Genomic DNA, 23,768 nt, shown 5'->3' on the forward strand with positions numbered 1-23,768 from the left:
ATGTAGACATAAGGTCACAACTAAAGCCAACCCTGAACAGTGTAAAGTCATCGACCTCCACAATCCCAGGTTAGTTTTGCACAGCTAGGAAGAACAGTGTATAGTCTAAAATTGTATTGAAGCGATTAGCAATCAAGTGTTATGTATGAATGCGCCCTGGAGATAATATGTACAGTATGAAGCCGGTTATGGGAAGAGATAGCTAAAGCACCAGCCATATTCCAAACGGCAACGGGCTATGTGTTATCTAGACCAGGGGTTTGAGCACTTGGGCCGCAGACCCGCCAGGAAAAGACCCGATGAACCTGCAACACAATGTTTACTCTAACGCTCCCCAGCCACAGGGCCTCGCAGCTCCCATTGGCTGCAGTTTTCCATTTCCAACCAATCGTGGCTGTGAGAAGTGGCTTTCCCTGGAGGGTCGGTGACCCAAGTTTGAAAACTTCTGGTCTAGACAATATTATGATTAGCTGGAAGTCTGCGTTAGTCCGTCTTCAGCACCTGTAAGCTGTTTTTAAGCATTCAGGCTGGGCTTCTTTCTCATGCTGAGTAATAAGGTGAAAGGACTGCATGCTTATGAAACGTGTCCGTTTACTAAGGGTATGTCTACACTAGCCCCCTAGTTCAAACTAGGGAGGCTAATGAGGGCGACCGAAATTGCAAATGAAGCATGGGATTTAAATATCCTGCGCTTCATTAGCATGTTTCCGGGCGGTCTTCATTTTGGAAATTGACTAGCCTGGAATAACTGCCCGCATCTACACGCGGCAGTGAAACAGGAGGTCGAAGTAAAGCCCTTAATTCGAATTAGCTGTTAAACCTCATTGCAGGAGGAATAACAGCTAATTCAAGTTAGGGCTTTACTTCAAATTCCCATTTCACTGCCATGTGTAGATTCGGGCAGTTATTCCGAGCTAGTCAATTTCCAAAATGGCAACCGTCTGGGAACATGCTAATGAAGCACGGGATATTTAAATCCCAAGCTTCATTTGCAACTTCTGTCGCCCACATTAGCCTCCCTAGTTCGAACTAGGGGGCTAGTGTAGACGTACCCATAGAGAACTTTTGACAGAGATGACCCAACTGCAGCTAGCATGCAAATCGCGTGCTCCTAACCTGACTTCCCAGTGCTTCCTCTAAATTCTTCCCTTCTGCAATTTACGCTCATCCCACCAAGTTGCATGCAAATTGCTACATGTCTAAGGGTGCATCTACACTGACCGTTATTCCGGAAAAACAATACTAGCATCCATACAGCAACTCAAAAGAAAATTGAAATAACGGAGGGCTTTTTTTGACGTTGACAAACCTCATTCCATGAGGAATAACACCTCTCCCGAAAAAGCTCTTTTGGAAGAAGGGGTGTGTGAGCGCTTCACTTCTGCTATGTCAAAATAGCTCCTCCCCAATGCCATTCTAAGCTATTCCTCCCCCAGTGCCTCCTGGGGCACTAAATCAAGATAGAGTATCCACATTAGGGGAGCCTACCTTGGACTAGTTTGGAGGCTTCCCTGTAGTGTGGATGCTGTATTTCAAAATATGCTGTTCCGGAAGATATCTTCTGGAATTGCTTTTCCAAAACAAGCTTGCGGGGTAGACGTACCCTAAAAGTTAACGGAGCTAGCCACTTTTCTTCCTAGAAACAATTATGCATCTTGAGCAACAAATTCCAGGAGAGGATAACCTACGTTATCTAAAGTGGCTGCAGCAACCAATAGTCCATAATAAATAAAGGGCCAGAGGCTGAGCTAACGGTGGTGTTCGGAGGCTTTTTTTGAAAGAAAGGAAAATTAAATTATTCACTGTGCCAGTTTGATGCTGTGCCAGATGTACAAAAGTGACCTTTATGAGGAATGTCTCTGAGTCAAATGAACAGCGAACGGGATCATGACAGCTGGTTCAGGAATGAAATCCTGAGCTGGGAACTTAAAACGGCAGCTGTCTCACCCTATGAGCCAGCAAAGTCCTGGCTAAGTGTCTGCTAAAAAAACCAGCCCCTCTACTGTCTGTTATGAATGCTTTTCATCCAGGGGTATGTCTACAGTGCAAAGCAAAAGCAAAAGGTGTGTTCTTTAATCAGCTCATCTGCAGTAGCTAACTTGGTTTCAAACAGCATTTAAGATGTAGCAATTGGGCTGTTCACCCAGGTTAGCAGCTCAAAATAAAGCCTACAGATCATATGGGGGTGGAAGACACCTTTTCTCACAATATAGACATAGAGTAAGTTAGTGTATGTCTACATGTGCCCCCTACTTCGAAGTAGGGAGGCAAATGAAGCATACCGAAGTTGCAAATCAAGCCCGGGATTTAAATATCCCACGTTTGATTTGCATATTCCTGTCCGGTCGCCATTGGAGTAACTGCCCGTGTCTACATGCGGCAGTGAAACAGGAGTCCGATTTAAAGCCCCTAATTCGAATTAGCTGGTAAACCTCATTGCAGGAGGAATACCAACTAATTCAAGTTAGGGCTTTAAATTGGACTCCCGTTTCACTGCCACGTGTAGACACGGGCAGTTACTCCGGGCTAGTGAATTTCTAAAATGGCGACTGTCCGGGAAGATGCAAATCAAGCGCGGGATATTTAAATCCCGGACTTGATTTGCAATTTTGGTATGCTTCATTTGCCTCCCTACCTTGAAGTAGGGGGCAAGCATAGACATACCCTTACAGAAGCCACAAAGCAGTTGGGTGCACATCTTATATCATAGAGTAGGGAGATTTCTTGGACTGGAGGAGAAAATAGAGGGGTTAAATGATGAGGTGGGGGATAGGAGAAAAACAGATGGAAGACTCCGGGACTGAGAAGAACACTCCGTTATCAAGGCAATGGGTATAACAGGGAAATAAGAGCATGCAGTCAAAGCCAGTATGTGGTTCATGAGATGACTAATACCACAACTGCAGACCACCTGGTTCTGGCAGGACCACGTTGCTGACTGAAAAGAGGTGAGTACTGTGTACAATCTGATCCAGGGTCAGACAGCCAGCCAGAAAGCGATACTGTCTCTGTTTCAAAGTTACCGTCTGCAGAGGTTGGCACCACAAAGGGAGGCCAGTTCCTTAAAAGGTGAGTCGTTAAACTCTGTCTGCCTTCCCTGACAGCGTAATGATGCCTGCCATTACATACAAACTCTGTTTTCTCTCAAGGAGCTATTTATAGGATGGCAATGATGTTTACGGTTTTTTTTTTATTTATTTATTTTTAATATCCATGCTTCAGAGTCTCCTTTGGTAGCTAGAAAACATGTTCTGTTAGCAAGAAATCACAGCATGTTGCAGGTCACAAGGGTGTTGGTGGCATGTTTTGCAGTGCACCCAATGTAGTGCACTCTTGGGTAAACCACAATACGCTTTATTTCTTAAATGCGTCCATATGTGCCTGAAATAGATAGCTTTGAGGATAATGCAGAAAAGGATAATTGGGCGGAGGGGAAGATCATGAGAAAAAAATGTTCCCATGTGCCTAAGTGACTTAGGAGAATAAATTCCAATTTCAGAAGTGAGTGATGCATCTTAGGACATTAAGCTTGATTAAGTCAAAGTTTTCCTACATGCCTTATGACCAGGTTTTAAAAACTAGGCATTGCTGGACTCACCATTGTGATGCCTCGCTGATTTAGGAGCCTAAATAGCAGTTTCAAAAGGATTTAGACACCCGAGTCTGAATTCTATCAATGCTGAGTAATGTTTATATAGCTTCAAAAACCTGGGCCTCGGTGATTTATGCTCATTAATCTTTCAAAAAAAATTGCTCCATGTTTCCAAAATGACATTGTAGTTCAGTATGAGGAAATACCATGTAATGGAACGAGAATGGGGCCATTTGTGGGTTGCTATGTCACAGCAGTCTGATTTTTGTCTTTCTAAAAGCAGGTGATAATTTCAGGCAATCCAAAAAGGCATAAACAAAAGGAGGCGGGAACTATTTGCTCCCATGTCAACTGCTCTGTACAACAACAGAAAAAAAGGAACGGACTGGGGATAGGTGAGGCCTAAACTCAGTTCAAAAAAGTTGAAATACACCTTTTGCGTACTGAAGGTCAAACTTTAAATCCAGCCAGGATTATAGTTTGTGATCTGCATTTAGCCACAAGCCGAGTGATTCCATGTCACAAACCCCCCGAGTGTGATGTAAAATGATCCGTTAACAACCTCTCCTCATGAGGTTCCAACGATAAATAAGGCTGTTTCACCCTCTGAGCCAGCAACGTCATGGCTAAGTGTCTGAATGAATTCTGGAAAAGTTTGCAGAGCATCTGCCTGCTTTCTGTTCTATGCTAGCCAGGATTACAAGCCATGTTCCCTTTAATCTTCTCCATCCACGTGCACGTTCTTTCCATCCTTGTGCAGAATAATTTTTATGTGAACTAAGGCATGTGCAAATGTGCACCACCAACAGAAACACAAAACCTAGCTGCGGGCACTCTGCTCACCAGCTGCACTCCTCCTGAGCGGCCTCACAAGTGTACAGTTTACCACAAACACGGGTTACCAATCTCATAAACACCAAAATCCAGACCGTGTGGGGACATACATGGTCACAATAGCTCTAGGCCAATTTGCACCACCTTGTGACATGACCCCAAATCTACAAATTAAAAGAAGGAATGGGCCACCGTTCTTATGCTGAAGATAGCTTATGTGTCAAGGAAATTGTATCCAACCAGAAAATAATGGAAAACTGACAATCAGAAAGCCACTCGTGCACCTCTTTGAAACAGAACTTTGCAAAAGTTCATCTACTTTTTTAAAAATAGTTCTGCTTCCTCAAGCTAGAGATGAAAGAGAAGCAGGAGCATTAGAGGGAATAAAAGTAATGCTTTAGGTAAGGTATAAGTGTGTGCCCTAGACGCAGATACAACTCTTTAGCAGAAGTCAGCCAAACTCAGCAGGCCGGCTCACCACTGGGGTAAACTGGTGCAGCACCGTTGACTTCAGAGCCAATTTATTCAGGCTGAAAACCTGGCCTTGCTTTTCAAGTCTGTTTCATACCTACATGTTCAGCCACTGAACCTTTCCTTCCATGTTCATTCCTTCTAGCCAACCCTATCCTCTGGATTGTGAAATCACAATTTATTGGATCAATCCAGAAACACTATTGCTACGCACCAAACAGCGAACCAGATTAGACATCTAGAAATTGTTCAACTGCATACAGTTTTCAACTTGTCTCTCTCTCTCGGTACACATATGGCTCCTTTATGCTAGTATCCAAGTGTATCAGTGTAAATAGTCCACACACTCCACCGCCACTATGACTTATCTGCTATTTATAGGTGTTTTCCTTACCAGTCAAATTCTTCAGGCCAAGTTCCCTGAGTCCAAAATTACCATCCTTTCTGTAGTTAAGAAATATCTCCAAGGCATATCGGTCCTCGTAGAGTTTTGTCCCACGAATGATGCGTAGGTTCTCTAATGGGAGATACTCAAACTGATTCAAAGCCACCAGGACATATCCCGTGACTTCCCGGATAGACTGAAAGAGACAGAAACAACATGCGTATTAGAAATACTTCACTTTTAAATGATAAGATGTTCATGATTTCCACAATACAACTGAGGTCTCTGTTGCTCCCTGAAAAGGAATTATGTATAAGACTGCGTAAAATTAATATGAAGTTTATATACTGATGTTGGCTTGCCCACCAGAAATCAAGGGCCAGTCTCGAGGTGCTTTCTGAAACATACGTTATTGTCTGTGCGCGCAAGTTTGATATTTTAAACAGTGATTTCTGGTAGAAATATCTGGTGATATATTTCATACCTGAGATTAGAATCTGGTTCTGAAGTTACATCATCATATAAATCCAGGAAGCACTGTGTAAGTATTAGAAAAGAGAGAACTGTTTTATTGTCCCAAACACACGTGTGGATCAGCGATGCTCCAATTTTCGGGAAAAGAACCTATTTCTGGAACTGGCAAGTTAGTGGGAGTGAATTTTGGCAGAAGAGATAGCTGGGACATCTGCACATAAGAAAGGGAAATGGACAAAAGAACTGGTTTGGAGGAGTTAATAAAGAAACCTGCACAGTTCTGCACTTTTGACTGTAAGTGAGACTTACTTTATTTTGAAATAAAAATCAACTTTTTTTTTGTCCTGCTTGAAGTGTTTGAAATTGGTCCATTTCACCTCACTCCACCCCCAACTATTTAGCAAAACATTGTCAAAAATAACAAGGCATTCTGTAGCACCTTAAAAACTACCAAGTTTATTTGGGCATAAGCTTTCATGGGCAAAAAACCCCACTTTATCAGAGGGGTCTTGCAAAAGCGTATGCCCACATAAACGTGCTAGTCTTTATGGTGCCTTGTTGTTTTTTGCTGAAATAGCTTCACATGGATCCGCTCTGAAACACTGTCAAAACTGTTATCCCAATGGGCACCAAACATTTGGGCTACGTCTACACTGGCCACTTTTCCGAAAGGGGCATGCTAATTTTCAACTTCAGAATAGGGAAATCTGCGGGGGAGTTAAATATCCCCCGCGGGATTTAAATAAAGATGTCCGCCGCTTTTTTCCGGCTTGGGGAAAAGCCGGAAAAAAGCGGCGGACATCTTTATTAAATATCCCCCGCGGGATTTAAAATCTCCCGCGGATTTCCCTATTCTGAAGTTGAAAATTAGCATGCCCCTTTCGGAAAAGGGGCCAGTGTAGACGTAGCCTACGGCTACATCTACACTGCAAGCCTCTTTCGAAAGAGGTTTTTTCGAAAGATACTTTTGAAAAAGCCTCTTTCAAAAAAGAGCATCTAGACTATAACCAGTACTTTCAAAAAAGCAAGCTGCTTTTTCATAAGAGTACACCCAGGCAGTCTGGATGCTCTTTTTCGAAAAAGCATAATGTGCATTCAATAGCACCTTTTTTCAAAAGAGCACTGTCAAAAAAAGGCATTATTTCTCATAAAAAAAGTTTTCCATGGTTAAAAAACCTGCTGCAGTCTTTTGATTTACTTTTGAAAGAACGTGATAGCAGTCTAGAAGCAGGGGAAGGTTTTTTTTTTCTTCTTCGAAAAAAGGCCATTTTTTTTTTTTGAAAAAACCAAGTAGTCTAGACACACCCTTGGTGGATGGAAAACATGACTTGTATCAAAGGAAAACCACTTTCATCACATTTCAGAACATTTTGGATGAAAAACTTGTGTCTGAAAAAAGCACAACTTCCCCTAAAGACAAAAAATATAGACAAGTTAAACAGGCCATTTTTTTGGGCCAAGAATATCCCTCAAACTTTTTATTCCGGCTATTTCAACCCATTCTAACTGATCCCCGCCGGGCAAGCAGCTTTGAATGGGAACAACTCTACCCCTCCACGGAGCCGTGCTGACTTCAGCAGAGGCTTCATCTGGATGGAGGGGTGTGCTTGCTTGCATAGAATCCCTTCTATGTTGTCTGTCAATTACTGTGTATCTGTCATGTCTATTTAGACACCAATCGTGCAACGACTTCTACATAACTATAAGCACTTGAAATCAAGGGGCTACTCACGTACATATGCACATTTCTTTGAAGGCCAGAGTCTTAAATTGCACACAGTATTAGACAGCCCCTGCCTAAAACCATATGCACATATGCTATTCAGTACACGCGGCCAGTTCTTGAACTGGGCCTGCAGTCACGACCATGATAGAATATGTTTCTTAACAATGGTATGTATACAGTTCCATGTTACATTTACCATTATAAAGAAAAGCACTGTAGATCTGCACGACTCGGACATTTCAACTCCCAATGTATCAAGAAGCAGTTCCCTATTTTTTTAATACCCTGTAGAGCACAAACTTTTTATAAACATAACAAATGTGTGCAATAAACACGAGATGTAGTGTGGGCTACTGGACTATTATCTGAAGATGGGTTATATGTTTCACATATGCTGCCCTTATATTGTCCCATTAAAGTCATCCTGCTTAAGTTATATTTCAAGTGAAGTTACTAAAAAGGCTCTGGAGCAATTTCAAAATCAGTTCAGCATCCAAACAGATCACTCTGTCACACAGGAATTTGATGTCAGCCCAATGAATTTAGCTAGGTCGGGAGGTATTTTAGGTTTGGCAGATTTTTTTTTCCAATGGCTGTTATCAGGGGTTTTTTTTTTTAAGCATATTTCTGTTTTCACTGATTTAATTTTTCAGTTGCTTGAAATTATGAGGAAGCCAGACACTTATTTAATTACAGTCAACACTGAATTTAAAAAAGATAAAGCTTTATAAACCATTAAAACGGTCAACATCCCATGTTAAAATAAGCAAAGTAAATATCATTAAAGGGAGGAATTATTCCTGTTTATTATTAATTCACTAGTCAATTTGTAAAAAGCCTAATTCAAAAGTCTAAATCCCTAGATTTTGACTCTAGGTTCCCACATAGCATTTTTCTTTCCCTGCCTATTTGTAAAATTTTGTGGCATTAGTTTATGTTGGTAAGGTGGAACAGATATCTGCCAATAAAAATCTAAGCATTGCAATCTAAGTATAGAACAACAGCCCTTTGCAGAGTTTATTATATGCTGGGACACTGGCTTCATTATCGTTCGAAGACTATCAACAATTTCAAGCAATACCGTTGATTTCAGGAGAGTTTGGTTTAAACATTTCAGAAGTTTTTTTGTTTTCAACAAAATGTTCCTAAAAAAAACCCCTTCTCTCCCCCTCCCATAGTTGATTGTTTTATTTAAACTTAAAACAATACTAAAAATATACTTATGACTTCAGTTACAGCTTTTGTGGCCGGAGAGTGTGATGATGATTTTCTGTTGCACAGAAGGACAAATTTTTATATCTTAAAAAAATTAAAAGCAGTTTCAAAAAATGGCAAACTACACCAGCCAATTTTTATAGTTTTTAATCAGATTTTACTATCTTTAAAAATGAGTCTTCCCTTTCGCCACATGTAAAGCCACACACAAACAACAGGAATGAACTGACCAATTATTGTTATGATTTCGAAAGGCACTTCAGTTTTATCAGAACTTCAAAATATTCTGAGGCGTTCCAAGGCTGGTAGAATAACAGAGGAAGGAAAGAACACTGACAATAATTTTTTTGAAATTCCAAATGACATCCCCCCCCTTTTTTGGGAGGGGTGAAGCTCAAAATTCTGATGAACATTTTGATTTAAAAAAAAAATCAACATTCGTGCTGTTCAGAAAACATTTTTGCCCAGAAAACATTGCATCTGAATTTATTTGGTAGTTACAGAGATAATTCCAAGCAGCTCCTATTAGCTTGGGGGTGGGGGGAAGGGAATCCCACAAACTGAATTGTGTTGGGAATGTGCAGTGGGAAGTGCCTTCTTTTCCAGCCCTACCATTGGACACAGGATATGCCAGTTTACCTCCTTCCCTCACTGCCAGAGAGTGTGGCTGGTCCTCAAGCTATAAGTTTCTACACAAACTCCAAAAAAGGTCTGAACAAATCAGTTATACTAAGGCTGTGTCTAGACTGGCGAGTTTTTCCGGAAAATCATCTGCTTTTGCGGAAAAACTTGCCAGCTGTCTACACTGGCAGCTTGAATTTCCGCAAAAGCACTGACGATCTCATGTAAGATTGTCAGTGCTTTTGCGGAAATACTATGCTGCTCCCGTTCAGGCAAAAGACTTTTTCTGAAAGACTTTTGTGCAAAAGGGCCAGTGTAGACAGCAGAGATTTCTTTTCCGCAAAAAAGCCCCGATCGCGAAAATGGCGATCGGGGCTTTTTTGCGGAAAAGTGCATCTAGATTGGCCACGGACGCTTTTCCGCAAAAAGTGCTTTTCCAGAAAAGCGTCCTGCCAATCTAGACGTGCTTTTCCGAAATTGCTTTTAACGGAAAACTTTTCCATTAAAAGCATTTCCGGAAAATCATGCCAATGTAGACGTAGCCTAAGAGTTTGCATCTCCATTGTGAGTGTCCTGGGTATTGGTTTAATATGGACACACAATAAGATGTTATGGCAAAAGTCAAGAGATGGCATTCTTACACCCTAGGGAAAAATACGGAGGAGTGTCTGAACCAATGTTCAGTCTTGGGAAGATGAGCTGCCATTAGTTGTGATATGCATGAGATTGTGTCGCAGTTGCAATGTTATCTGCAGGAGCATTCCCTTTCTGCCTCAGGCTGTAACTGGAGTCCATTTCTGAGGCACAGAGCACCTGAAGCAGGCTGGGATTCCTGTAAGAAGGGATTGCCCTGCATGCTGTTTGTAACTCTCTCTGTTCCAGGGCTGGTGTATGTGTGAAAAGAAGAAATTTAACTCGGCACATTCATAATGCGTCCTTCTGGACATCATTAAGGGTAGCAGGTCCCATGCAATGCCACTCCCACAGCCTGCAGCAAAACGCCCATGCCTGGGATGCTAAAGACAATGCCCCAAATTTTACCTTGCAATTTGACAGTGCGGCACCCTGGGCCAACTGCGGATGGATTACTGCAATGTAGACATGTTCACTGAGAGCTGGTTGCACGTCAGCTGCGAGACAGCAGGGCTGAAATATCCATGTCTCAAATGGGTGCCCATTGAGAGCACAGGGCTGCACAGCTCACTTATTTGGGTGATGCATTCTTTCACGGGTGTGGCAGTAATATTAACTGTAAATATGAACAACAGTGCAAGGACTTTCAGCCCTGTGAAAGACAAGCCTGTTAGTAGTCATTGCACATGATGTCCTAACCTGCATGTGTTTAATCACCTTGACAGTTAGGAAGTTTTTCCTGATGTCCAACTTAAATCTCCCTTGCTGCAGTTTAAGCCCATTGCTTCTTGTCCTAACATCAGAGGCCAAGAACAACAATTTTCTCTCCTCCTCCCTTTGGTTCCCTTTTCGATACCTGAAAACCGCTATCATGTCCCTTCTTGGTCTTCTCTTTTCCAAAACTAAACAAGCCCAATTTCTTCTGCCTTGCCTTATAGCTCATGCTTTCTAGACCTTTAATCATTTTTGTTGCTCTTTTCTCGACCTTCTCCAATTTCTCCACGTCTTTCCTGAAATGTGGTGTCCAAAACTGGACACAGTACTCCAATTGAGGCCTAATCAATGCAGAGTAGAGCGGAAGAATGACTTCTCATGTCTTGCTCACAGCACTCCTGTTAAAGAATCCCAGAATCATGTTTGCTTTTTTTTGCAAGTGTCACACTGCTGATTCATGTTTAACTTGTCATCCACTATGGCCCCTACATCCCTTTCTGCAGGACTTCTTCCTAGACAATCGCTTCTCCTTCTGTATGTGTGAAATGGATTGTTCCTTCCTAAGTGGAGTACTCTGTCCTTAATAAACTTCATCCTGTTTACCTCAGACCATTTCTCCAGTTTGTCCAGATAATTTTGAATTATGACTCTATTCATATCTTTGCATTCTAAACTCCCTGCTTTCACTTCAACCGTAATCTGGTCCACACTGTCTCCTACCTCTGTTCTCCTGCATAGGAAGTTTCCCTGGCTGGACTACATCTCTCATGGTGCATTGTGGTCATGCAAATCCCATGATGCACCATGTCACTTCAACCACAGAGATAACCTCACTGGGGTGAAAGGGAATATGACACACGTAGGTTATAACTGCTCACGGCACGCTGGATATCGATGTTCTGGTGTTTGATTGAGAGGGTCTAGTACTAGTCTAAGCCCGTAAGTCAAATGCTGAGGGGAGCTCTGGTCAGCACCAGTACTCCTAACAGTCACGAGGAGTAAGGGAAGCTGATGGGAGCCTTTCCTGCCATCAGCCAACTGTAGCGGGGATGGTGCTAAACTCGGCTTAAGGAAAGCTGACTCCCGCTACATATTTTACTTAGCCGGGAGTTACGTACCTTAAGTCAATCTTCCAGGTCTAGTGTAGGCCTGGCCTAAGAAGCATTGAAGTAGTTGAGGCAGATACATATTCCTATCTAAGTGACCCCACACTAATTATTTTCCTGAATCAAAAACCTTTTTCCCTGAATATTTTGGAAACTGTTTTCCCAACAAACAATTTTGAAGACTGGAAAATCCCTGGGCAGCTCTGGGCCCGTGGTTACTTCCCAACCACGAGTCATAATTGTTTTTGACAGTATCTGATGGGAGAGGAAACAGACTGGTGTTACCCACAGCGGTTTTCATTCTGAAGTAAACACAACCTGGCAGCCCAGTAACATGCATTCATGAGACGTTTCCTCCCTATATCCAGCTGACTTTTTTTTTTAAAGTATAGATTCTAATGAAAAGATCTGAAAACTCTGCCTTGTGGAGGAAGGAGGCAAGATGTTCACACAACCATGACAACAGATGCTGGGGTGTTGGAAAGCAGATGGGAAAACTCTGAGGAGACAAGAGTCAGAGGTGGCTGCTCTTCTGACTTGGCTTGTTAGGTTTTTGCTGTTTATTGATTTTTAAGGAGAAAGAGTGTGCGTTTCTAGCAGAGAAAAAGCAGCCGACTTGTTAGAACTTGGCAGGATTTAAACATTTGTCAAGGCAAAGCATATGAGCCTGATGTATTTTCAGGAAACAAATATTCACCCCCATTAATATTTAGTTTGTCAGAGCGTCTCTGAGCCATGAGACTCTAATGATCGGTGTTACTCTTGCATTTAGAAGTCAGCAGAAGGGAACACTCCTAGGTTGTGTCTAGACTGGCAAGTTTTTCCGCAAAAGCAGCTGCTTTTGCGGAAAAACTTGTCAGCTATCTACACTGGCTGCTTGAATTTCCGCAGAAGCATAGCCGATCTCATGTAAGATTGTCAGTGTTCTTGCGGAAATACTATGCTGCTCCCGTTCGGGCAAAAGCACTCTTGCACAAATGCTTTTGCGCAAGAGGGCAAGTGTAGACAACACGCTATTGTTTTGCGCAAAAAAGCCCCGATGGCGAAAATGGCAATCGGGGCTTTCTTGCACAAAACCACATCTAGATGGGCATGGATGCTTTTCTGCAAAAAGTGCTTTTGCGGAAAAGAATCTGTGCCAATCTAGATGCTCTTTTCCGCAAATGCTTTTAACGGAAACACTTTTCCATTAAAAGCATTTGTGGAAAATCATGCCAGTCTAGATGTAGCCCTAGGATATAAGGCACATATACGCAACAAGACAGCACTGTGTAAAGATAAATGCATAGCAAATGTATGTCCTTCAGATCTGCAACTCCCTTAACGCACCCTGCCCATCTTCAATTATTCCCTGGAAGTGTTCAGAAAAAAAAAGTGTATTCATTTTCCTCTGACTCAGTGGATGCCGTCTTATATTCTCTTATGCTGCAAGTAAAGCAGCTTCTTTAGGGCTCATATCAATTACATTAATTCACACCCCTATTTTCCATTGCCTTCTACTTCTCCCCACACAAAATTTTTTCAAAAAAATGTGGCATCACAAGTTTTTCAGTGACAATAAATCAGGTTTTAGCTGACAAGGGAATGACAAACTCAAATGTCTCAAAATTAGATTTCTTAGAAACAATTTTTTCTAAAAGGAATCAACATTTGATTTCCATGATTTGAGTTTTAAATTCCATGGGTGACTGTTTTTCAAGCAGCAAGCACCCTCTGAATTGCTATCCCACCCAGCCACGGCGGCACTGAGCATGTGAGAGTGAAACAGGCTATGAAACAAAAGCAAAATAAAAGCCAGTGATTTTCATTGGCCTAGAGGATAAGAATACATATGGGAAACAAGCAGGTTGAAATGGCGAAAATGAATTATTACCACTACTGTCTTGACCCACCTTAGTCCCAGATGCCCTACCGGCTAAGTACACTGACCAGCCTGGAAGGTATGATGTTCTCTGTAGTAAGCCACAGAGCGCTTGTTTGTACCAGCCCCGTTCGTTTTACTTAAACATTACTTGATACAAGAGCAATAAGAACATAAGAATGGCCGTACTGGGTCAGACCAAAGGTCCATCTAGCCCAGTAGCATATCTGCTGACAGTGACCAGCACCAGTTGCCCCAGAGAGGGTGGACCGAAGACAATGATCAAGCAATTTGTCTCCTGCCATCTCTCTCCAGCCTCTGACAGACAGAGGCCAAGGACACCATTTTATCCTCTGGCTAATAGCCTTTTATGGACCTAACCTCCATGAAATTATCTAGCTTCTCTTTAAACTCTATTATAGTCCTAGCCTTCTCAGCCACCTCTGGCAAGGAGTTCCACAGGCTGACTACACGCTGTGTGAAGAAGAACTTTCTTTTATTAGTTTTAAACCTGCTACCCATTAATTTCATTTGGTGTCCTCTAGTTCTTCTATTTAGGGAACTAATAAATAACTTTTCTTTATCGGCCCTGTCCACACCACTCATGATTTTATAGACCTCTATCATATCTCCCCTCAGTCTCCTCTTTTCTAAACTGAAAAGTCCCAGTCTCTTTAACCTCTCCTCATATGGGACCCGTTCCAAACCCCTAATCATTTTAGTTGCCCTTTTCTGAACCCTTTCCAAGGCCAAAATATCTTTTTTGAGGTGAGGAGACCCATCTGTACACAGTATTCAAGATGTGGGCGTACCATAGTTTTATACAGGGGCAGTAAGATATTCTGGGTCTTATTTTCTATCCCTTTCCTAATAGTTCCTAGCATCCTATTTGCCTTTTTGACCGCCACTGCACACTGCGTGGAAGTTTTCAGAGAACTGTCCACGATAACTCCAAGATCTCTTCCCTGATTTGTCGTAGCCAAATTAGCCCCCATCATACTGTACGTATAGTTGGGGTTATTTCTCCCGATGTGCATTACTTTACACTTATTCACATTAAATTTCAATTGCCATTTTGTTGCCCAGCCACTCAGTTTGGTGAGATCTTTTTGGAGTCCCTCACAGTCTGCTTCTGTCTTGACTATCCTAAACAGTTTTGTATCATCTGCAAACTTTACTGCCTCACTGCTTACCACTTTCTCCAGATCATTTATGAATAAATTGAAAAGGATCAGTCGCAGGACTGACTCTTGGGGTACACCACTAGTTACCCCTCTCCAATCTGAAAATTTACCATTTATTCCTACCCTTTGTTTCCTGTCTTTTAACCAGTTCTCAATCCAAGAAAGGACCGTCCCTCTTATCCTATGGCCATGTAATTTACACAAGAGCCTTTGGTGAGGGACCTTGTCAAAGGCTTTCTGAAAATGCAAGTATACTATATCTACTGGATCCCCCTTGTCCGCATGTTTGTTAACCCCTTCAAAGAACTCTAACAGATTAGTAAAACAGGATTTTCCTTTACAGAAGCCATATTGTCTTTTGTCCAACAAATTATGTTCTTCTACATGCTTCACAATTTTATTCTTTACTAATTGTTTCTACTAACTTGTCCGGTACTGAAGTTAGACTTACCGGTATGTAATTGCCAGGATCACCTCTAGAGCCTTTTTTAAATATTGGTGTCATGTTGGCTACCTTCCAGTCATTAGGTACAGAAGCCGATTTAAAGGATAGGTTACAAACCACAGATAATAGCTCAGCAATTTCCCATTTGAGTTATTTTAGAACTCTTGGATGAATGCCATCCGGTCCCGGAGATTTGTTAACATTAAGTTTTTCTATTTGTTCCAAAACCTCCTCTAATGACACTTCAATCCAGGACAGTTCCTCAGATTCATCACCCACAAAGGACGGTGCAGATTCAGGAATCTCCCCAACGTCCTCAGCCGTGAAGACTGAAGCAAAGAAATCATTTAGTTTCTCTGCAATGGCTTTATCGTCCTTGATTGCTCTTTTTATAGCTCGATCATCTAGGGGACCCACAGGTTTTTTAGCAGGCTTCCTGCTTCTAATGTACTTAAAAAACATTTTGTTATTTCTTTTTGAGTTTTTGGCTAGCTGTTCCTCAAAATCTTTTTTTGCTTTTCTTATTACATTTTTACACTTGATTTGACAGTGTTTATGTTCTCTTCTATTTATCTCACTAGGATTGGACTTCCACTTCTTAAAAGATACCTTTTTGTCCCTCACTGCTTCTTTTACATGGTGGTTAAGCCACGGTGACTCTTTTTTAGGTCTCTTGCTATGTTTTTTAATTTGGGGTATACATTTAAGTTGGGCCTCTATTATGGTGTCTTTAAAAAGTTTCCATGCAGCTTTCAGGGATTTGGCTCTAGTCTCTGTGCCTTTGTATTTCTGTTTAACTAACCTCCTCATTTTTGTGTAATTCCCCTTTTTGAAATTAAATGCCAGAGTGCTGGACTGCTGAGGTGTTCTTCCCACCACAGGAATGTTGAATGTTATTATATTATGGTCACTATTCCCAAGCGGTCCTGTAACGGTTATATCCTGGACCTGATCCTGCACTCCACTCAGGACTAAATCGAGAATTGCCTCTCCCCTTGTGGGTTCCTGCACCAGATGCTCCAAGAAGCAGTCATTTAAGCCATTGAGAAATTTTATCTCTGCTAATCTTCCTGAGGTGACATGTATCCAGTCAATATGGGGGTAATTAAAATCCCCCATTATTATAGAGTTCTTTATTTTGGTAGCCTCTCTAATCTCTCTTAGCATTTCAATGTCAGTATCGCTGTCCTGGTCAGGTGATCAGTAATATATCCCTACTGCTAATTTCTTATTATTGGAGCATGGAATTACTATCCATAGCGATTCTATTGAACATGTTGATTCACTTAATATTTTTATTTCGTTTGATTCTACATTATCTTTCACATACAGTGCCACTCCACCACCCACCCGGCCTGCTCTATCCTTTCTATATGTTTTATATCCCGGTATGATTGTGTCCCACAGATTTTCCTCATTCCACCAGGTTTCAGTGATGCCTATTATGTCAATCTCCTCCTTTAATATGAGGTACTCTAGTTCACCCATCTTATTAGTCAGACTCCTAGCATTTGTGTACAAGCACTTTAAAAATTTGCCACTGCTTATTAGTCTGCCCTTCCCTGATGCATCAGAGCTTGTGGTTTACTGCAGCCCTGCCATCCAAAGCGCCTCATTCTAAAATGGAGGATGACGTTTGGGTCCATGCTACTACAACCGCATTTATACATAAGAATGGCCACCGCTCTTCTGGCTGGGTGTGCAAAGCAAGGATCTTCCCACCTCTCTCTGTCCCACCTCTGGGCATTGGTTCACCGCAGGGAGCACCAGATTCAGATTCTTTTTCCTGAACCAGACAAAACGAGCAGGGCAGTAAAAGCCACCTGACTAGTGATAATGTAAGCTCCTATCAGTGGATATTCACCCTCTACACAAAGAGCTAGGTTCACTTGCTCAATCAGCAGGCAACTTTACATCTTGTTGACAAGCACTCTATGCTTGCAAGGCTGAGGTAAAAGATTCACCATCCAGCTGTCTCAAATGCAAAATATCTAGCTCATGTTACATGGATAAGTAGATATTTCAAGGACCAAACCACATGTCTGGTATTTATTCTGAGTTGAGATCTTGGTTTGGTTTTATAGCTTTTGCAGCAGATAGTAAATAAGCAAATAGAAGAATAAAACAAAAACCGTGGAGATAATGTGGAGGGACATGAAAGCAAACCTTTTACTCATTTTCCACATGCATAGCCTATTGTCTGTCTACAGTAGAAAATCGGCTTTCCTCACCTTGGATTCATTTTTTCCTGTTTCAAACCAAATTGAAAAAGACAACTTGTGTTTCCACATCATGAGTCAAGTTTCCCACCTCTCTGCTTTGGATGTGATTTGTTAATCATACTCTGTTAAAGTAGTGACCAACAACACTGAACTACTTTTTTCCCTGGATAGCCACTGTGTTCACTGTATTTTCATTAGAGCACTAGACATAAATATCCTGTTTATCTTTGTGAGTATAAGGACATATAATCTCTCTCTCATCTAAGAGCACAGGAGCTACCATAGTGGATTAGACCAATGGTCGATCAAGTCCAGTACCAGCTTTTACAAGAAACCCCAGCATAGGCAGTTATGGGATAACCTGCTCTCAGGAAACATTTCTTCCTGACCCCCCTGTAGTTGGAATAGACCCTGAAGCATGAGGATCTGTACCACTCCACAGTTCTAATTGCCCCTTCCATCTCCTCCTCTTCTTTATATTATAGAAGTTCTTGGCTAGCAATGCACTCTCTATTTGTTTGTTTTCACAGTGCCTAATACAATGGAATTCTGGCACAACAACAGCAATAATAAACTGTCTCCGCAGCTGGTAAATATGGTGAGTGGTAAGACTATATTGGTATCTGCAGATATGCAAATCCAACAATTGCAATGTACCTACTCACACATTTACCTGGTGTTGCTCAGGTCCTTAATGAGGGGCTCAGGGAAGGAGCTGGTGACATGGGGATTGTAGGAGTCAGGGTTGGAAAGTAAGGAGGGGCTTGGCAGGGACCTTCCCCCATCCAGACCCTAAGATTCAGACCAAGGATGCTCACTCTTCCCCTTCCTGTCCTTGTCAGGGAGCAAGAGCAAAGCACACAGCTCATCTGCCCTCTGAGCCCCCCACCCAGAGTGAGGAATGCAGCAAACAATGATGAAAGGTAAGAACCAGCAATGTCCCTCTACGAATCTGAGGTGGGGAAGTAGCTTCAGCCCCCCCCCCCCATCCCCTCCCACACACACACCATCCCCCCTAAAGGCCACCTGGGAGGTTGGAGGCTTGGAGCTGGGGTAGTACTGGTCAGCCCATCCTTTCACCTGCCTGGCGATTCTGCCTCTTTTAGGTATGGTTTTTTGAGAAGCAGTCTCATTCCAGGCACAGCCCATTGTCCTGGCACAGCCAAACCCTTACGTGCTTTAAATTATTATAAGAAGGAGTTGCCTATCGAATGTGGTGGTCCTAGCTCTTACAATTTAGGAAGAATTCTTGAACCGACAAGACAGACAGACAGACAAACTCCCTCAAATATATAATATATATAGTATTTCCATACTGCTCAATTCAGGTAGGCCCTTCAAGCCAGGAAGTGCATTTGGATTCAGCAAGTATTTAATGTCTGCTGAAACTGCACGCTGCCAAATAGCTATGAGGTATGAGACTCCGACTTCCTTCTAAATGGATAACTATTATACTAGGTAGATGGCAAACATAGAGCACATTAAAAAAACCAAGTGGCTACTTATGTGTTGCCAGGAAGATCACAAAGAAAGGCTTTTCACACAGTCCATTGAGTAGCGCCGACCTGCAGCCATTATCTGCCTTAGATTGAAACCAGTGATCTAGAGGTGTAAAGCTCTAGATCAGATTCTCGATCCCCTAATGCATCCTGTTCCCTAACAATTTTGATTCCATGAGTAAGAAGCAGAAACTTCATGTCCCTTTGCCACTCTGGTATTTGCTCCTTAGCTATGATTAAGGTTCCGGATTTCTGTATTTATTTTTCCCTGAAATTCATTTTTCATTTTACGCAGTTCCTCTAGGTATATATGTCATTGTTACCATCTTTAAAAAAAAATCAAATTCATTTCCAATGATCTTTAGTGTAAATATACCTCCTCCGCCTAGTGACAATTTTCAATTTGGAAAGCGCTCTGTTGTTTAACACAGGAAAATCCATAAACTGCAGCCTGCAATTTTTCATCATTTTCTGGCTCTAGATCATCATCAGTTAGATTTTATGATGGAAGTGCTGAGAGATGCTGATCAGGACTGGGGTAATTTTGAATAAAACTCTGGGTGACATCTTTGCCCTATTGAATTCAGTTGTAATTTTGCCTGTCTACTTATCTTGTTTAACTTCTCAGCAATGCATTCTGGAATATAATGTGACAGACACACCAAACAACTTAAAGAAATGAGATTTCTTAAATCACTTGTTTTCAACACTTATTTTCAAGATGCCACCCTGTGAAAACAACTTCAGGGGGATTCTATCAGCCGAAATCTAAATCCAGAAACTCTAATGGTAATTAACACTAACTGAGCACAAGTAGCTTAGGAAAAGAAATCAAGAGTAAGTTCTATCAATGGGAAATTAGAGGAGGTTGTTATAGCAGATCTTTAATTGTTCTTTTGTTCTGACACTTGAAGTAAGTGAAATGGAGAAAAATAAGAGGTTTTTTTTGTCTTTGATTAAGAACAACAGATCAATGAACAATTAAGACAACTGAAGTTTCCCATAAAAATGGGTAAGGCATTTAGGCAAATTGTATTTAGTTCTTGGCTCTGACACACAGACTCTGTTTGACCCTAGGAACAAAATGCGTGTTTGAGGGAGTGACATCTTTGGCCACATTTGTTGCTGAAACCCTAGTCGCCTGCTGCAATGTATTCAATGTTCTGGCAAACTGCAAACTATATATTACCTAAAGATCCCAGTGTGGTTATTAATGGGGGGGGGGCGCCCTATGGGAAAGGGGGTGGTAGCCAGGACTAATTCCACTATCCCTGACAGACACAAAGATTCTTATCAATGTATGCATTTCTGAAAAGATCCATAGGCGATCCCCATACTGTTGAGCAAACTGATTGAATGCCTCTCCTTCATCCTCTCCTAAATGTTTTTCAATGGATGGGTCCCAGTAAAAAGGGCAGAGAATCCTGTGGTACAGAGAAGTAGTGGGAATCCAGATACCAGGGTCTCATCTGATACCTATAAACTGTGGGGAGTCCAGCTTGTCTAAGCCTAACAGGTCCCTGAAGTAGCACAATTCCTGCAATACTAAGCAGGTCAATACTCATGCAGCAGTTGAGATGAATGGTACTGTGGATCTGGAGCACCTCAAAATGGTGTCTGAGTGAGTTTTCCTTGCACTACAGAGGAAGTTATGGTAGGTTCGACACCTGTGTGATCACCGTTGGCCAATATTATTTTAAATGATATTTTATCTGCTCCATACATTATATAACTCATGTAATGAAACAAATTCGGGTTTTCAAAGAAATGGAAGAGCGATTCAACAGCATTTGGGTACTTGATTCCCTTAAATGCCATTGAAAGACCATCCACAACGATGTGAAAAAATCATGCTGACTTTGTGGGGGGAAGAAAAGAGATAATGTAGAGACAACATTTAAACTTTCTCTCTCACACATACACAATATGTCACAAAAGAGGTCCTATGTTTTGCTTTCCAAGGCTGAATATTCTTCTAGTACTTCAATCTTAATGAAATTGTGTTCTTAAGCCCTTCCGAGCATCAATGGTTTCTCACATACACAGTACAAGCTTGAATGGAAACTTCCTCGATTTGGAACACGATGACAGAGTTCAGGCCACATCTCATGAATTTTTTTTTCCCTACCGCCAGACCTAGAAGCAAATGGTGACCCATCACAGGACCTGTGTGTTAGTCACAGAAAATGAATAGTCCAAAATACTGACGTTACGGCTTTCATTCACGTTTGTTGAGGAAAAAAAAAAGACACCTTTGCTAGATTTCTAAAACAAACATGAGACCAAACTAAGACACTGAGCTCTGCAGTGCATCTGCAGACCTACCTGCCGTTCCTGGCTTTCCCCTTCACTGCAACTTTCTGCTCTTTTTATCTTGGTATCACATGATTCAACCCATAAGTGGGCCATCCTGTAATCAGGTCTGTCTTATCCCCAAGCTCTGCAGCCCATGGGGCAAGCCACCCCGTTACACCCAATTATATAGTTTCTCCTTTATTACCCATGACTAGGAAATATCTAACTCATAGGCAGATGCAGAAATCCCATGAAAGCCTATTAAATTTAATTCTGAGCTCTTCAAATTCAGTAGTGTCATGGCCTGCTTAAACCCTCCAGTGTGTATCAGTTCCATCTTTAAAGCCAGCATCTTCCTGTCCTGGAAGAAACCTGTAGCACTTACATCTAGAAAGCCAGTGAGAATTTTGACATTATACCTCGGTATCTGATGCCCTTTAACATATTTTCAGAGTGATTCCCTGTGCGAGTTTGTTATATGATCTCCTAAGGGAGCAAAGTGTCTTAGCCATACATCAGGTTGGAAAGAATAAAATGAGAGCAATACGCTGCTTCAGTGATTTACCATGTAGTGCGGCTGTTCTTGGTTTCTGCAAAATGTGACTACCGCTAGACACCTCACATTACAGCTGCCCAGCTACAGAATTTCCAGCAGGTAAGATTCATATCTCCTTTTGGCTTACTGTCTTTGGGAACCTCAGAATATTTTTTACCCCTGTCTACACCACAAAAAATGCAGCATATTCCACCTACTATTGATATACCAAATATGTAGAAATACAGGACCACCTCCCTTAATATCAATGTTTTGATGTATACATTTTTAAAGTATGAAACATAAATTAGATGGGAGGTAACGTTGAGCTTAATGTCTGCACCCAAGGAACCTGTATCTAAGTTAGATCCAGAACAGGTTTTTGGATTTTTAAAAAATAGCATTTCAGCAAAAAGGGTTTGGTTATTTTCAAGGATGAGGTGAGTGAGAAATGCAATCTATGGCCCATAATAAAATAATTCTTACAAGCATTTCATTGGGTATTTCCTTCTCTAAGGTGATTCACACTGGATCTTTCTAAACCCACGTCAGTGGAGTCGTTTTTAAACAGAAAAATTCTGGCTGTTAGGAACTGATAACAAATGTCAAGTATCTAAAAGTTTGTCACAAGGAGGAGGGAGAAAAATTGTTCTCCTAGGCCTCTGAGGACAAGACAAGAAGCAATGGGCTTAAACTGCAGCACGGGAGGTTTAGGTTGGACATCAGGAAAAACTTCCTACCTGTCAGGGTGGTGAAACACTGGAATAAGTTGCCTAGGGAGTTTGTGCAATCTCCATCTCTGGAGATATTTAAGAGCAAGTTAGATAGACATCTATCAGGGATGATCTATTCTAGATGGTGCTTGGTCCTTCCATGAGGGCAGGGGACTGGAGTTGATGGCCTCTCAAGGTCCCTTCCAGTTATAGTGTTCAATGAGTCTACGATTCTGCTTGGGAAAAAGGACTTGAAATTTAGCCGGATGGATGCCCTAGCTTCAGGGATGTGCCTTTTGTCATCCCCGTGGAAGGCCGGCCAAGTTCTGAACCTCTCATAACACTCAATGCACAGTTAGCAGAGACTTGGAAAATAGCAATGAAATCCTTAGAAAATTCTGTCCACAAGGGTCATCCTTCTGCCCCTCACAGCTCCTTCATGCCAGCTGGGCTGTTCCTGTGCCTTCCAAGAGTGTGACTGAGCATGCTCCAGCCAAGAATCACAGGACCGGTCCAGGGCTTTCCCAGCAACTGCTCCTCCAGGCTGCTCGTATTCGCTGTGGTACCAGGCTCAAGAAAGTAGAGCAGGAAGATTGTTGCTACCATACCCTCATTGCCTCATCTCATCAGACAGTCCGTTTTTTTTTTGGTTTTTTTTGGCTTCTATGTCCAGGTTCCATTTAGGATAGCTTGGTCAAAGTCAAAGGAGGAGGAGATGGCAGCATGCTCTGGGGAAAAGAGGTGTAGAAAGAGGTGGGGCCTTGGGGGAAGGAGAAGAGTAGGGGGGGTGGGGCCTCAAAGGTCTGATCACCAGAAAAATGGCAACCCTATGAGGGGAGAGATAGGCAATAAGAACCCAAGGGGAAAGGCTTAGGAACAGGAGTTGGTGGATGCAGACCAGAGTAGGAGCAGGGGCAGGTAGAGGATTATCTATATACATATGTACACAGAGGGAAGGGGCACACATCAGTCTGCACAACCAGCTTAATTCTGGCATTTCTTAATTTTTCAATGCTTCGCTTTGCAACCGTAACTGTATTTCCCTGTCTTTTCTGGATATTATATGCGCTTTACAAAATTGCTTACTTATGTCCCCAACACAGATAAAGTATTGGAAAAGCAATCTGTTGCCAAATGCGTAATTAGAGGAAATCTCCACATTTAATATTGTTCCTTAACACACTGAACTGTGTTCAATAGACTGCTGAAGGCAGAGTGAATAGACTGGTGATTGTCACAGTTA

The 23,768-nt window shown here is 41.9% G+C and overlaps 1 protein-coding gene across 10 annotated transcripts in view; it reads right to left on the reverse strand.

Annotated features, from left to right (window-relative positions):
* ERBB4 (erb-b2 receptor tyrosine kinase 4) overlaps window positions 1-23,768 on the reverse strand; it is a 935,749-nt gene that overhangs the window by 423,920 nt on the left and 488,061 nt on the right. For all 10 annotated transcript variants that reach the window (XM_075933940.1, XM_075933937.1, XM_075933934.1 and 7 more), the window contains exon 3: window positions 5,292-5,478. In XM_075933940.1, coding sequence (XP_075790055.1) covers window positions 5,292-5,478 — 187 coding nt within the window. The remainder of the gene's footprint in view (window positions 1-5,291; window positions 5,479-23,768) is intronic.

Source organism: Pelodiscus sinensis, chromosome 7, assembly GCF_049634645.1.
Source record: "Pelodiscus sinensis isolate JC-2024 chromosome 7, ASM4963464v1, whole genome shotgun sequence".
In the NCBI taxonomy this organism is placed as follows: Eukaryota; Metazoa; Chordata; order Testudines; family Trionychidae; genus Pelodiscus; species Pelodiscus sinensis.